Here is a 14,776-nt window from a genome sequence, read left to right as displayed (position 1 = left end):
ATGGAAATTGCTTAGATATTAGAATATGGCCTACATGATGTAGACATCCCAGTCCTGTTTAACATCAGCATACAAGCCTTGATGGCTCCTGAGAAAGAGCATTATAATTACAGCGCATTACGCTCCAGAGTAGCTGCAGTAGCTGTCAGAGGAGGCCCTTTTCTGTGTTCTTCATGCCGTAAAGTGTGCACACTCTACTGCACTGTTAACATTTCCCACTTTGACTGGATTCGTTTTTCCTCTGTGAGCTCCTGGAGCAGTCTTAGCAACAGCATGACACAAGCCATTTGGCATTTTAATGTTACATAGGTCTGGTATTTTTGCTCCTGTGGATTTTCATTTAAAGGAAACAGATTTTTGGCACAGAAAAATCTTAAACCTGAGATTTTAATCTATTCTGAGGTAAGAAAAGGACAGACATTGAAGATGATCCCACTAATCCCTTTTTTATGCATAAATCCATGGTGGAGGATTTTGCACAGATAAGAAAGCCTCATTTGCACACACTGAATATTTTTTTCTTCACCCTTAGGTGAGGATGTTGTGTTGGAGCCTCTGAGCCCAGAGTCTGAGGACGTCCCTCTGGTCCCTCCCGAGTCTGAGGAGCCGATCCTCGACATCTGCAGCCCCTGCAGCCCCTGCTCTGACGTCTCCTCCATTGTGGTGCACATCTCAGAGGAGGAGCGGCAGAAGTATGAGGAGGAGATCCGCAAGCTTTACAAACAGCTGGATGAGAAGGTAGTGAAGCATTTGTTTGCATGAATGTGGAGCTGTTTACATAGTAGGGCAGAGATTTTAGCATTGGTATGCACATGTGCACATTGAAAGGGTGCTACACATAAAATATTCATGTTAATGAATTCAGGATCAGACACACGGTGACTAATGTAGGAACTATTAGGAAAAGATGTCATTGGAGAGATAGCAATGTTTTACATTGAGAAGCATTAAGCTTTAATTTATTATTGCTAACACATCAACTATGCACACTTTGCTGTGCTCCACAGGGCTCTTATGTAGAATTTTATTGCTTTTATGAATGATTTCATTCAATATGCACAGCCAGTTTTGTGTAATGTTGTGATACAATTTGCATTTTCTCTACAGAGAGCTATAGCTTTGTATTTTTAGACATATGGAGATAAATCCAGGCATGCCACCAAGCACAATTAAGAAGCAATCCTTGTGGGATGCCATATTTTATTTTTTTTTTTTGCTCTGCTAAGGTGGCGCACCTGCGAGCAGAGCTAATGCGTGATGTTATTTTTGCTTGTTATTTTATGTTTAACATTTCTGTGGTTTTCATTAAATGTTTCTGGTTGAAAGGAATTGAGTTCATCATAAAGAAGAGTTTTTTTCTGGTCATACAAAGGATTATTTGAAGCAGGCCTTCAAAAAAATCATTTGAGCAGCGATTTGACTAGCCTTTATGTTTATGCTTTTCTTTTTTTATGTTAACACAATGGGCCCTATTGTATGCTCAGTGCAAAGCGTCTTGGCACACACCGCGGGTGTCTTTCTTTTTTCCACCTGATGCTGCTGCCATTTTTACTCTGAGTGCTCATGTTGTTCAAAAAGCAAATGAAATTGCTCTCTCTTTAATGCCCATGGGTTTATTTGTCTTCAAATGAAGAGCTGTCAGGCATGAAGCTGGCATGGTTCAACCTTAAGGCTGCAGAAGATGGCTGTGCCTCAGACGGACCACCTTAAACCTGGTTTAAAGTCTTAAGTCTGTGATGTGGGATGCTACAGATATTTAGATGAGAAACACAAGATGGACGGACATACATTGACTTCTACAGAGAAAGGCAGACAGTACATGCAGTATAATAGTGCATTTTTGGATATGATAGAGCAAAGTTTCAGAATGCTTCTGTTTCTGTTTTTGTTGGTTTCCAAGCTCTCCTCCTAGTGCACTCACTCCACCGTTCATTCTTTCTAATACATGAAGAAGCACCCACACTCACACCCTCTCTCATGCAGCTGAAGGTTGGATTCATTGTATAATAAATCTTTAACAGAATTGTCACTCACGTATGAGTGCCACTGACAGTATCACCCACAGATTTCTATACAGACTGTCCAGCTGCCTTTGTGTGTGTGTTACAAATTATAACAAAGAAACCCAACAGGAAAATTAAATAAATTTAATTTATTGGGCATGATTTGGAAAGGCATGTCTCTATAGATGACCTTACAGTCGGCAAAGCATATCAGAGCAAAAACCAAGCCATGAGGTCAAAGGAACTGCCTACAGAGCTCAGAGACACAAGGCGCAGATCTGAGGCTACCAAAAAGTTCTGTTTCACTGAAGGTTCCTGTTTGCAGTGGTTGTTGAATATTTCAGCCCACAATCCCCAAAATAAAGGTGCCAGAGACCCTCACTGTGCCTTAAGGTGGTTGAACACGGCCATGCACAATCAAAAACAGTCATGTGCAGACAAGGATGCCCATAACGGGGGATAAATGGGAGAGCTTCTTTAGGGCCTGCCAAACTGGGGGTCAGCAAAATCATGTTCCATAGTAAAGTTAAGCTGTGAAAGAGTATTTTATATTTATCCTGAATAATAACCACACTTATCATCCATCCATTTTCTATACCACTTATCCCATCTGGATCACAGGGGGCTTGAGCCTATTCCAGCTGTCATTGGGCGAGAGGCGGGGTACACCCTGGACTGGCCGCCAGTCAGTTGCAGGGCTGACATACAGACAGATAATCAGGCACGCTCACACTCACACCTACGGCCAATTTAGAGTGATGATTGATGTTTTTGGTGGTGGGAGGAAGCTGGAGTACCCAGAGAGAACCCACACATGCACAGGGAGGACATTTAACTCCACACAGAAAGGCCCTGACTGGGAAGTGAACCAAGGACCTTCTTGCTGTGAGGCAACAGCGCTAACCCCTGCACCGCCGTGCACCAGCTCCCCAATACTTATCAAATAAACATTTTTTTAAATTCTTTTGTGCTCTAGTAAATAGCCTTCTTAAAAATGTAAATCCTTTTTCTTAAAAGCAGAATTAAGATGGGTTAAATATTGTAAAAATGCTGGAAAAGGTAAGAAAATGAGATTTTGAAAATGGCCATAACAGGTTTAAAGTGGTAAAATGGGTGGCAGATTTGGTGAAATGAATTGAAAAATTGGTTTACACTAGCAAAAACTGGTAAACTAAGGCAGAAAATAGGTAGAAATGGGCAGAGATGAGTTAAGCTGACAAAAATAGGCATAACAAACAGTGAAATGTGGTTAAAATGGGCAAAAAATGGGCATAAAAAGTGGCAATAATCAACAGAGGTAACATTAGGTGGAAAGTAGCAAGAATTAGTTTATAAGTGGCAGAAAAAGGTAGAAAAAGTAATGGAAAGGGTTTAAAATTGATAAAAATGGGGTTTAAGTGGCAGATGTATTAAAATTGCAGAAATTTGTGGGAAAAATTGATGAATATTGGTAAAATGATGCAAAATCGGTGTAAAGTGCAAATGTATACTTTAAAAGATACTCTTATTTTAAGGCATCTGGAGACCCACTCTCAGTGTCTTGTGACCCCCCCCCCCAGGGGGTCCCGATCCCCACATTGAGAACCACTGCCTTTGAGCACACTGGCCTCTATAATTCTCAAATGGAAGAAGTTTGGTAAAACCAGGACTCGTCCAGGAGATGGTCATCCAGCCAAACAAATGGCCTGAGTAAGAGAGGTGACCAAGAACCCAATGGTCTCTCTGACTGAGCTCCAGAGATCCAGTGTGGAGGTCGGACAGAGTTCCAGAAGGACACCCATCACTGCAGCCCTCCACTGATCTGGGCTTTATGGCAGAAGTCTCTCCTCAGGGTAAAATGCATGAAAGCCTGCTTGTAGTTTCCAGAAAAAAACTTTACATGAAATCGTGTCTCTGAGCTCTGCATACTGTTGCTTTGACCTCATGGCTTGGTTAAAGCTCTCCTATGCACTGTCAGCTGTTAGGCTGACGTCTGGATAAAAAATGTAGATGGATACGTCCCAAATCCCATTATGTTGTGAGCTATCCAGAGTGCTTTTTACACCCTTAGAATAGGGCCTTATGCATTTTTTCTGAAATAGTATTGAAATGATAAATCATGTCTTGTCTCTACAGCTTTGTACCAGCTGAAAATGTATATGAATGAACACAGATAATAAAACACACAATATGTCAGACTATTTGTGAAGCACCAGTGTGTATCAAACATAAACATGGAAATGAACTATTTCTATTCCTTGTGTCTCTCTTGCCTCTGAAGGATGATGAGATCAACCACCAGAGCCAGATGGTGGAGAAACTAAAGGAGCAGATGCTGGACCAGGAGGAGGTAAAAGCCCCCCCTTTTTTACATCCTTTTATCAGTTCAGTTAAACGTCCTACAGTCGTCTACAGCACCTGCAAATGTGGCAATCAAAAGCAGGCTTTGAATAGAGCTCAGCAAGGAGAGGGTTTATTATCCTGCCCTTGAGATAAATGGCGGAAAAAGGCACTTGAAGAATATAAATTTGTATTGTGCAGAATTATTTGAGTGTTAACATCCATTTTGAACAGAATGGGCCTTGGTGTGCTCTGACATAAACTGGAGGAAAGAATCAATGCAAAGTTTATGAAGGACTGAAGCATGTAACACTTGAGCCGATATAAACAAATATATGCTTTCTAATGATCTGATATGTGGTCTAATATTCTCCAGATGAGGATTTCATCTCCATTTTGTTAATTTACAGCCCTTTTATGCTGGTATACGGTATTTTTCCCACACAAATCTTTACAAAGCAGCATTGCCTGCCTCTATGTGCCACCTGTGGGAAAAACAGCACTTAAAAGACTCCATTAAAGGGCACTAAAGTGGAGAATTTACAGCATGTAATCATAACAGTGGGCCAAACAGCCTGAGGCAAGCTTTGGCATGTAGTGCTCTGCCATGTGAAAGACTTCACATTTGCAGAATGAGTTCATTAATATCACAGAATAGGCCTGCTGTGGGTCAGGCCGACATGATGGTAACTACCCAGCTGTAGCTTTTGTATGGTAACGTGATTTTACACCCATTCGGCAAAACAGAAGCTGTATGCAGCAGAGGAAACACCCTGGGTAGAGCAACATCCACGGCTAATGACATCTATTCAGTAAAATGACCCACAGCTGGCTACAGCAGTGCACAAGCAAGAAAACATCATGATGAGAAAATAGTGCAACCTCTAACAGTGACAAGTAGTACTTGAGGATAAATATTTAAAGCATGTTTCCTCTGCTATATCACGCCTGTGTTGTGTAGCAGAGTCTGTCCAACAAGAGAACAAAGACAAGCCATGTATTTGTGGAGTTTAAGAAGCCACAGAACAGATTTGAACCTGGGTCACCTGTTATGAGGACAACAGCCTTTCTACCTGGGTTGCAAACATTACCTCTAGGCTAGTGTCACCCTCATAATTAAGATTTATCAAACCAGAGCTGCTCAGCCTTGTTAAGAATGAACGTGATGCAGTCGGCTTACTCTGTCCCTTTAAATATCGGTCTATATCTATGATTGAATCTCTCTGTCCATCAGCTTTTAGCATCATCCAGAGGGGACAGCGAGAAGGTTCAGTCAGAGCTCGGCAGGCTACAGACCGAAAACGAGTCCGCCAAGGCTGAGGTCAAAGAGGTCCTGCAGGCCCTGGAGGAGCTGGCAGTCAACTACGACCAGAAGAGCCTGGAGGTGGAGGAGAAGAGCGTGCAGAACAAGCTGCTTGCCGAGGAGCTTGCAAAGAAAATGGTAGGTCTGGATTCCTTGAGGCTCATTTCATGCCACAGCAGTGAATGTACACAACATTGCAGCTTGAAACAGGCAAACAAGGAGAAAGTGCAAAAGAAAGACAAAAAAGAAAAAGAGAGGGTGACGGGTGTATTATTTTCCTGGCACTAAACATGTAGATGCATTGGTACAGTGCCTATCAAAAGTATTCACCCCCTTGGATGTTGGCTTTTTAACCAAAAAAAAAGTTTTAATATTCAAGTGAAAATAATTTTTTCTACAAAGTAATACCAATTAAACAAAAATATGTAATGTCAAATAAGTGACTGCATAAATGTTCACCCCCTTTAAAGTGACTGACCTGACTCAACAGAGGTCCAATCAGTTGATGCTAGTAGTCTCAAAGTGAAATGAAGAGAGGGAGGCCACCAAGACACTTGTGACTACTCTAAAAAGTTACAAGCTTCAGCAGCTTTATAGGGGAGTGGCAAAGAGGCCACAGTTAAAGAAAATTCATTAAATCTAACTAGAGTTAGCCAAAAGGCATGTGGGATGCTCCATGGTTAAGTAGGGGGAAGTTCTTTGATGAGACCAAAATGGTGCTTTTTGGCCATCAAGCAAGTTGCTATATGCCACAAAAAACACCATCTTTCCATGAAGCACAGTGGTGGCAGCGTTATGCTGTGGGGACGCTTCTTGGCAGCCTGCTCTGGAAGGATTAAGGTGGAAGGTAAAATGAATGCGCAAAGTTATAGGAAAATCTTGGAGGATAATTTTATTCAGACTGCAAAAACAATATGACTTGAGAGAAGATTTATTTTAAGCAATACAGTGACCTGAAGCATTCAGCGAAAGCTAGAATGGTTTAAGGACAACAAGGTGAATGTTCCAGTGTGGCCGAGTCAAAAGCCAGACCTCAATCCAATAGAGAATTTGTGGCTGGACTTGAAAAGGGCTGTTCACACCTGATCCCTATGCAACCCAACAGAGTTTGAGCAGTTTTGCAAAGAATGGAGTAAAATTACAGTGTCCAGGTGTACAGCCTGATTGAGACCTATCCACACAGACTCAGTGCTGTGATTGCAGCCAACGGTGCATCCACTAAACACTGATTTTTATTTCATTGTATTACTTTGTAGAAATCTGGTTTCTCTTTGACATTCGTTATGGTTTTTTTTTTTTTTTTCTGTCAAAAAAGCTAAATTATATTGACCATGATTGATTTGATAAAATCAATAAAAGGGTAAAACATCCAAGAGGATGAACACTTTTTATAGGCACTGTAATTCCCGGTCCATAAGGAACATGTAGAACTGCTTGTTAAAAAGCAATTAGAGAGATAATGAGAGAAATTAGTGAGCTGCATGGGAAGACAGATAACACAGAAAACAGATAAATTGGTGCTGCAAGCAATCATGGGCTGATAAATGCATGTAGTATCTGAAAGATACATTATTAAAGGGAAGTAAAAAGAAACAAAACTAAATATTGTAATTACTTGAGACTGAATTCATCAACTGAACTAAAATGTTTTTTACATGATCACATGCAATACGAGGGAAAGGCTTTAACAGACATTTTATGAGATGTAGGCAGATCGTTTCACACTGACCCAAACTTAACTCCATAAAAACTCAAAACTGAAACACCCCAGAGCAACAGATGAACTTTCCTTTATTAAGGTCGTTTGTCTAAGTTGTCTTGTAAATTTCTGTCACAAGTTTCAGATTTTCCTCTGAACAGACTGTATGAAGTTTCGGTTGAAGGCAGCATTCACTGTTGTAAAAAGATGAAATTGTAGTTAATTATATTTGTCTTCGTTTAAATGCAAAGCCTGGGGGATTTAACAATTAATGATATTCTCAATCCTCAGTTTAGTTTGTAGTCAGTCATCTTCATGTCAGTTTTTGAGAAGGCTTTGAAAAGTCTCTGAAAACTGAATTTCTAATTAATAAGGGTCTTGGGAACTTGAAGCCTTGAAAACTTTAGAAAATCTATGTGGAAAAACTGTGTTTTCTGAAGTCTTTAGAGTTCCACACAGGAGATTTCTGTTTTCATCTACTATTCATTATTCTCTATGCTCTGGCTGAGGTTTTTAGTGGGCTCAGGTCATTCACTTTATGTACTGCACTGAAAGTCAAGCAACATTTTATTGATGACAGCTGTGGGGTTGTTTGGTCACTGTCAATCAAACCATACTAAAACAGAACTAATAGAGCAGATTTAACGCATTTTTATGCATGGAGATCTGAATTAGAACCGTTCTTTAAGATGTTTTTAAAGGTTTGAGGCTTGCCAGTGGAGAATTGCTCAAGATTTTATTGGCATATGTGATTTTTTGCGTGCATATAAGTTTAAAACTCGGACAAAAAGGAGCACAATACATCCAACAAAAACTTCTCAGGTGCAAGACTTGCAAGAAAACAGAACAATTAGCCCTCAAATAATGTCCCTTATGGGTCTCTGATTCTGGGTAGTGGTAGAGTATAGACCATGCTCAAAGTGTCTTAGCACTTAGCTTTTGTTAGCATGATCAACAATGCTGATCATAAAGTATCACAAGTATAACCCTAATTTTAAAAAAGTTGGGGTGTTCGATGTCGTGTCAAACATAACAAAAAACTGAATGCAGTGATTTTCAAATATCATAAACCCATGTTGTATTCAAATACACAACATATGAGGTGTTGAAATTTAGACAATTTACCATTTCATGATGCATGCGTTTAATGCATATTTCAAAAAAGTAGGAACAGGGCCATTTTTACCTTTGTGTAGCATCCCCTCTTCTTTGAACAAAAGTCTGTAAATGTCTGGGATATGAGGGGACCAGATGTTGAAGTTTTGAGTGTTGTCTCATTCCTGTCTAATGTGGGATTGTGGCTGCTCAACAGTCTTCGGTCTTCTTTGTGGGATTTTATACAAATGTTTTCTGCTGGCCAGTTCAGCATCTGGACTCTTCAACTGTGAAGCCATGCTGTTGTGTTGGATGTGCTATGTGGTTTAGCATTGTCTTGCTGAAATATTTAAGGCCTTCCCTGAAAGAGACGTCCAGATGGGGGCATATGCTGCTCTAAAACTTCTGTATACTTTTCAGCATTGATAGTGCTTTTCCAGATGCGTAAGCTGCCATAGGCACAAGTGCAACCCCACACCATCAGAGATGCAGGCTTTTGAACTGATAATAAGCCGGCTGGTCCTTCTCCTCTTAAGTTTGCAGGAAATGGCATCTGTGGTTTCCAAAAAAAGAATCAAATTTTGATTCATCTGACCACAGGACAGTTTTCCATTTTGCCTCTGTCTGTTTTCAAATGAAGTTTCTGAATCATGTTCACCTTCTTCTTTGCATGATACAGCTTAAATTTGCATTTGTGGATGGCACAGCAAACTGTGTTGTCAGTGTCTTGAGCCTTCTTTTTTTTTTTAAATTCCTCAATGTTAATAGAAGACATAAGCAACAGAGGTGAGTGTGCAACAATTCTCTTCTCACCCTGTAAATGTCTATTGGAGCCCAAAGTTGCAGGGATCAGAGCTGGGAAGTGCTTAAGTGACAGAACATGCAGCCAATGGAAGAGAATAATCGTGGTCCACTGCAAGTAAGAAGCAGATGCAAGCAGCAGTCATATTTTCTTATGTTGCAGTATTTGATGTAATATCCAGCCTTCCCATGGCAATAACAACACTGGCATGTCTGTCAAAGTGGCTCTCTCATCGCTACTACCGTGGCAAGACATGAACCGTTACAACAATATAAATGAAAGATTGCTCTTGTTTTGAAAACTGTTGGAAATATTTTAAGGCAATGTAAGAACTCGACTAAAAATATATATTACATAGACATAGTACTTCATTAATTAAAGATGTTTTAGTGTAATAATTCTACATATTGTACCTTTAAAGGAGAGAAGAAGGCCTCTGGCAGAGCTGGTCAGTCTTAATAATGTTATCGTCAGTGGACCGAGCTCCCCATTATTCACCTTCTTAAAACCTCTTCAATATTTCATGCAGCGTTTTACACTCTGCCAAAGTGTCTTCCCCTCCCTCTCTATCTTTCTTGGAAGCTGGTCCAAGAATTGATGAAAGGATCTGACAGTATAACCACTCACCGTACAGTTTAAACCACTTAATCCAGCTCAAACCTATTTCACTCCTCAATCATCTCACTGGCCTTCTCTGCTGCCTCTCTGCCCTGACCTCTCACCTGCCACCTTCTCTGGGATGCTGCATAGCAGTCTAACATGGTGTGGTACCAAATACCGGAGGGATATAGAAAAATCCCATTATTCCTGCCTCTCAGGGCTTTTCCATCTCCATCCCTCCTGAATTTCTATTACGAACCCTCCTCTTCCCTCTTCCCAGCTGTTATGCTAATGTACAGTGTTGCTGCTTTTCCAATTCTTTCCATATCTACTGTAGAAATAGGGCAGCATTGGCCTAGAAAAATATTGTATTGGAGTGCATTTATCACTGTCCTCACCTCTGCTGTCTTTATCCCAGCTTTCAGTGGAAACTCCTGCTTTCTTCAGCAAGAGGCCATGCCATCGCTCACTGTCACTGTCACTCCTGCTCCTTTTAACACCTCCTTTCATCCATCCATCCACTTAAGTCCCTTCCTATTATTATGATTAACACCATCTATCATTCCTACATCTTTACAGTATCTCCCCATAAATCTCTCTCCAACTGAACTCAACATTTTTCATTAACCTCCCTTCTTCTTTTTACTTACTCATCAATGAATCGATTTCAGTTAATTATTTACTGCCATTCATGCTAAGCTAATGTTTTGACACGAGAAGTGACCTGGAAAATGATCACATGGCTCGGAGCCGCTGGAGGAGATGAAGATGGAGAGACTCGTGAAGGCGTAAATCTCACTGTATTCACAGGGAGGGTTAATGGTGCTCTCAGTCGACTGATCATAGACTGTATGTGGGCTGTTACCTGAAATCCACCATTTAACAAAGAGCTCAGGAATGAAACTGAAACGGCAAAATGTGTTTCACTTTGGACAGAATGAAATACCATGGAGGTGTGGAGAGCACCAGCACTATGGGAACAAGTGCCAGATAAGATTATACACCTGGCTCTGACTAGCTTCAGGTCAAAGCTAAAAACTTTCATGTTTTACTCTGACAGCTGGAACCTCTAATGATGTTTTCAGGCCTCCACACTCACAATAGTCAATAGTCAAGGGTCAGAGGCATGATGTTTTCAGGGGGGTCCATCCAGGCAGGCCTTTTTTCGTGAACATGAAGCTCCTGCTGCACAGGTTTTTGTGCTTTTATTAATGCTAGTGGAAGTAATTCTTCAGTTATGGATTCAGCACAGCGTTGTCTGCTTTTATGCACCATGCTCTGTGATTTTATATGGTCTTCTGCTTTGTGGCTGAGTTGCTGTTGTTCCTAAACACTTCCACTTTCTAATGATATCACTTACAGTTGACTTTGACTAAATATTTAGCAGGGATGAAATTTCAAAAAACCTTTTATTGCAAAGATAGCATCCATCACAGCGCCACACCTGAAGTCACTGAACCCTTCAGACCAACCCATTTTGCATTACAAACGTCAATGGAGACTGCGTGGCTAGATGCTTGATTTTATACACCTGTGGCAACGTGTCTGATAGAAACACCTGAACTCAAAATTAGCAGGTGTGGCCAAACACTTTTGTTTATAATGGACCTGATATCTCAAGGATGCTCTTAGGAATTATTTAAAAATTTTGCGATCATGCCCACTGACCCTTTTTCTTCACCCAGCCAACTTTTCAGCCAACTGTCCGGCATATATCCGACAGGCAAAAGCTCTAGTTGGACTCTGATATAATTTTATTTCTTTCAACCTTGCACCTCTTCTGCACTTCTAAGATTAGTTTTAAAGTTATTCCACAGAATTCAAATCCTCTTCTTCTCTTTTCAGCTGTATTTATGTCTTTTATTTTGTTCTGTTCCTCTGTTTGGTAGCCTCAGTGTATGAAAGGCAAATAACCGCACATAAAGCTGACCTGCCTCGCCGTATATTTCAACGACATTCATTTTTCAGCAGCACTGCAGCTACAACAGGGGAAGGCCAAGGAAATTTTTAGTCATAGTTCTGTGAATTTAGGTCCTTTGAAGAATTAAATTCATAAAGACTAAACTTGTACATCAATGAACATTTGAGGGCTTTTATCACTGTGTTTTTCCTAGGACAATTATCTTCTCTATTCGGCCTTACTTTTAGGAAAAGTGTACGCTGTAATGGAGAAGTTAATCAGGCTTTATTTTTAATATTACACGTTTCTAGTCTTTGTACTGTAAAGGAGTGGATATTAGTAATTATAATGTTGATTTAGACAGAATAAGGCAGCTTTGAAGTATATTTCATAGAGGCAAGTTTAAGTGCTTTTTGAAGATGAAGAAAGGCATTCAAAAAGTAGAATCAAAAGAATTACACGGAAGTTGTTTGTTGTTATTTGAGAGTAAAATAAAGGTGTAGAAGCCCCAAGGATACATTAATGCATTTTTGATTCTGTTTTGCAGTGATAACGGCAAATGACTGGCTGTATTTATCTTAAATCCACAGTTTCCAAAGGCAAAAAACAAACAGAAATAGGGTTTACTTACCTATTTCGTAATATTTTTTATTTATTGTGAGAAAAAAAACATAAGTATATTAAGAAAATGAGATAAGCCAGCAAAATGTACATTTTTACACTCAAAAATAAGTTGAGATTTCTTCGAAATAACTAGATTTATTATGTTATCTGCAAGTGTTAATGTTATATTGTGAGGTAAGTAAGACAGAAACCCCAATAATCTATCCTTATCATTCGAAAAGGTTAAAAAAGTTGTTTTTGATTCATGCTTAGGGCATCTGTTTAAGAGAAAATTAGATTTCTAATCAGATTAGACATCTTTCAGGTTTATTTTCTTAGTGGCGGTTAGGGAAAGTGGCGTTGCACTTGGGTAATCTGGTCTTAAATCCTGATTACAGCCCTGGACAGACGTTTTAACGGCCTCATAAATATTTTGCTCATGTTCACATCACTGAAAGACAAAGCCACAGTTTTGCAGGATCAAAGAGTTTTCTTCTAAGGTAGACAAACTGCACCGCTCATCTTACACTGTATTTCGTCAGTCTGATTGAAAGAATCCAAATGGTTTCTTTGTGTTAAAGCCACGGCTGCTGCAGCCCCAGTGTTGTTTAAAAGCTGCTTGCTGCACAAAAAAAGGGAGAAGGGCAGAGTAAGCCCCATCTTTCATTCACCTACATCCTTTCATCCAGCACCGATGCCATCAGCCCCTATCACTGTACCTTATTGATTTGTAATTTACTCACCATTACCACTTGGGTTTCAGGGATGAGAATGAGGTCAGGGGTTAAATTGTGTCTCATGGTTGTTTGTCCTCTACAGTTAAAGGATTCTCAACATCTTCTTCCTTCTAATCTTCTCTTTTTTGCTCATGTTGTGTTTTTTTTTTAATAAAGCTTCTGGGTTTTCTCTTATGCCCATTTTTTTTTCACTCCTTTCACTCAACCATGTATCTCTTTTCTTGCCTCGCTCTGTGCTCACTCCCTCGTTTCACACCTCTCCTCCCACAGGCTCACCTCATGGCTCTGGAGGCGGAGCTGTCCCGAATCCAGGAAGTGAGCAGCCATCAAAGGAAACGCATCGCTGAGATTCTCAATGGGCTGATGAGGGACCTGAGCGAGTTCAGCACCATTGTCGGAAACAGAGAAATCAAGCTGGTGAGTCGGTGCTAAAAACCTATTACTCACTGATTATGGGTGTTTTAGTTAAGTCTGTGATAATAAAGGAGACTCTTATATAAAATACTTTATAACTTTGACAAAAGATGAAGTATTTGATACCAAAAATATGCTTTAAAGCCCTTTTACTATTACTCTTTTATATGTAAGTTGGAATTTCCCCAACAGTCCACTGAAGAATAAAAATCTAACTTTTGGGGCAAAACTGCTTCATTTTCTGTTTTCAAAATCCCTCTATTCTCTTCTTAAAGTAACAGATTTAAGACTGATACTCCAGGGATCAGTGCTGTTCCCTGTGAACACATCCTCTCTGAAGAAAAATCACACTATTGGCTGTTTTTTGACGGCATAAAAGCTGCTGTCTAGAGCATGTGGGGCACAGTGATTTGGGGTGTGCAAGTCTACCCATTGCTTTCTAGACCAGTGGTTCTCATTGTGGGGGTCGGGACCCCTGGTGGGTCGCGAGACACTATGGGGGGCATCGAGGGATGCTATTCAAAAAGGAAAAATAAAAACAAAGAGATTTAAAGTGGTATATTGTATCCATTATTGTAAAAAAATATATCTAAATTAGATATATTTAAGATAAATATCAGCTATTAAGTGAGATTTGTCCTCTAAAGAAAGAAAACTCCATAACCTTCTGAGACTGCCTGTCTCATACAACAAGAAGGAACACAGGTTATTAAAAGTTGAATAACTTTTGAACCATAAATTTTGGTCTTTTACTTTTTCTCCACTGTGCCATCCCAATGATCCATCCATGCCTTTGTGGCCCTTACGGAAATGTTTCAAGCCAGCCTGGAAGTTTGGTGTCTTTCCAAGGTATTTAAAGAGTAAATCAACACTAAAATTTCTGAAATGTCTTTTTATCCATGTTTAAAACCATTTGAGATCATGTTTTGCCTCTAGCTTTGCTTGCGAACCACCATATTGTGATGGGCTGTCGCAACCAATGGCAGGCTGTTATGCTTGTGTATACATTGTCAAACTGCCCATCTTAGAGGCACAGATTTCTCGCAGAGCCTAAATAGCTCATAATGGAGAGAAAGAGAGACAGAGAGCCTGTGACATGTTCCTCACTGTCTCTGCAAATAGGAGCTGCTTAATAATGGCACAAATGGAGCCAATACAAAAAGTGCAAGGACTTTTTGTCCTAGAATGATTTTTTTCCCCACTTTTCTCCAAGAGATGGGAGAACAAGTCTGAGCAAAAAAAAAAGAGTTAGTCATCATTGTTTACTGTGTGTCATGTGATAATCTTTGAGTTTTGATTTC

General features: G+C 40.0%; 1 protein-coding gene across 1 annotated transcript in view; it reads left to right on the top strand.

Moving 5' to 3' along the window:
- Positions 1-14,776, top strand: part of kif5ab (kinesin family member 5A, b) — a 147,937-nt gene that overhangs the window by 93,847 nt on the left and 39,314 nt on the right. Inside the window, exons 12-15 of the mRNA XM_041783080.1 lie at positions 533-738; positions 4,264-4,332; positions 5,557-5,763; positions 13,332-13,478. Coding sequence (XP_041639014.1) covers positions 533-738; positions 4,264-4,332; positions 5,557-5,763; positions 13,332-13,478 — 629 coding nt within the window. The remainder of the gene's footprint in view (positions 1-532; positions 739-4,263; positions 4,333-5,556; positions 5,764-13,331; positions 13,479-14,776) is intronic.

This window comes from Cheilinus undulatus, linkage group 3 (genome assembly GCF_018320785.1).
Source record: "Cheilinus undulatus linkage group 3, ASM1832078v1, whole genome shotgun sequence".
In the NCBI taxonomy this organism is placed as follows: Eukaryota; Metazoa; Chordata; class Actinopteri; order Labriformes; family Labridae; genus Cheilinus; species Cheilinus undulatus.
The sequence above is the reverse complement of the archived record's forward strand: the minus strand, read 5'-3'. Positions and strand labels throughout refer to the sequence as shown.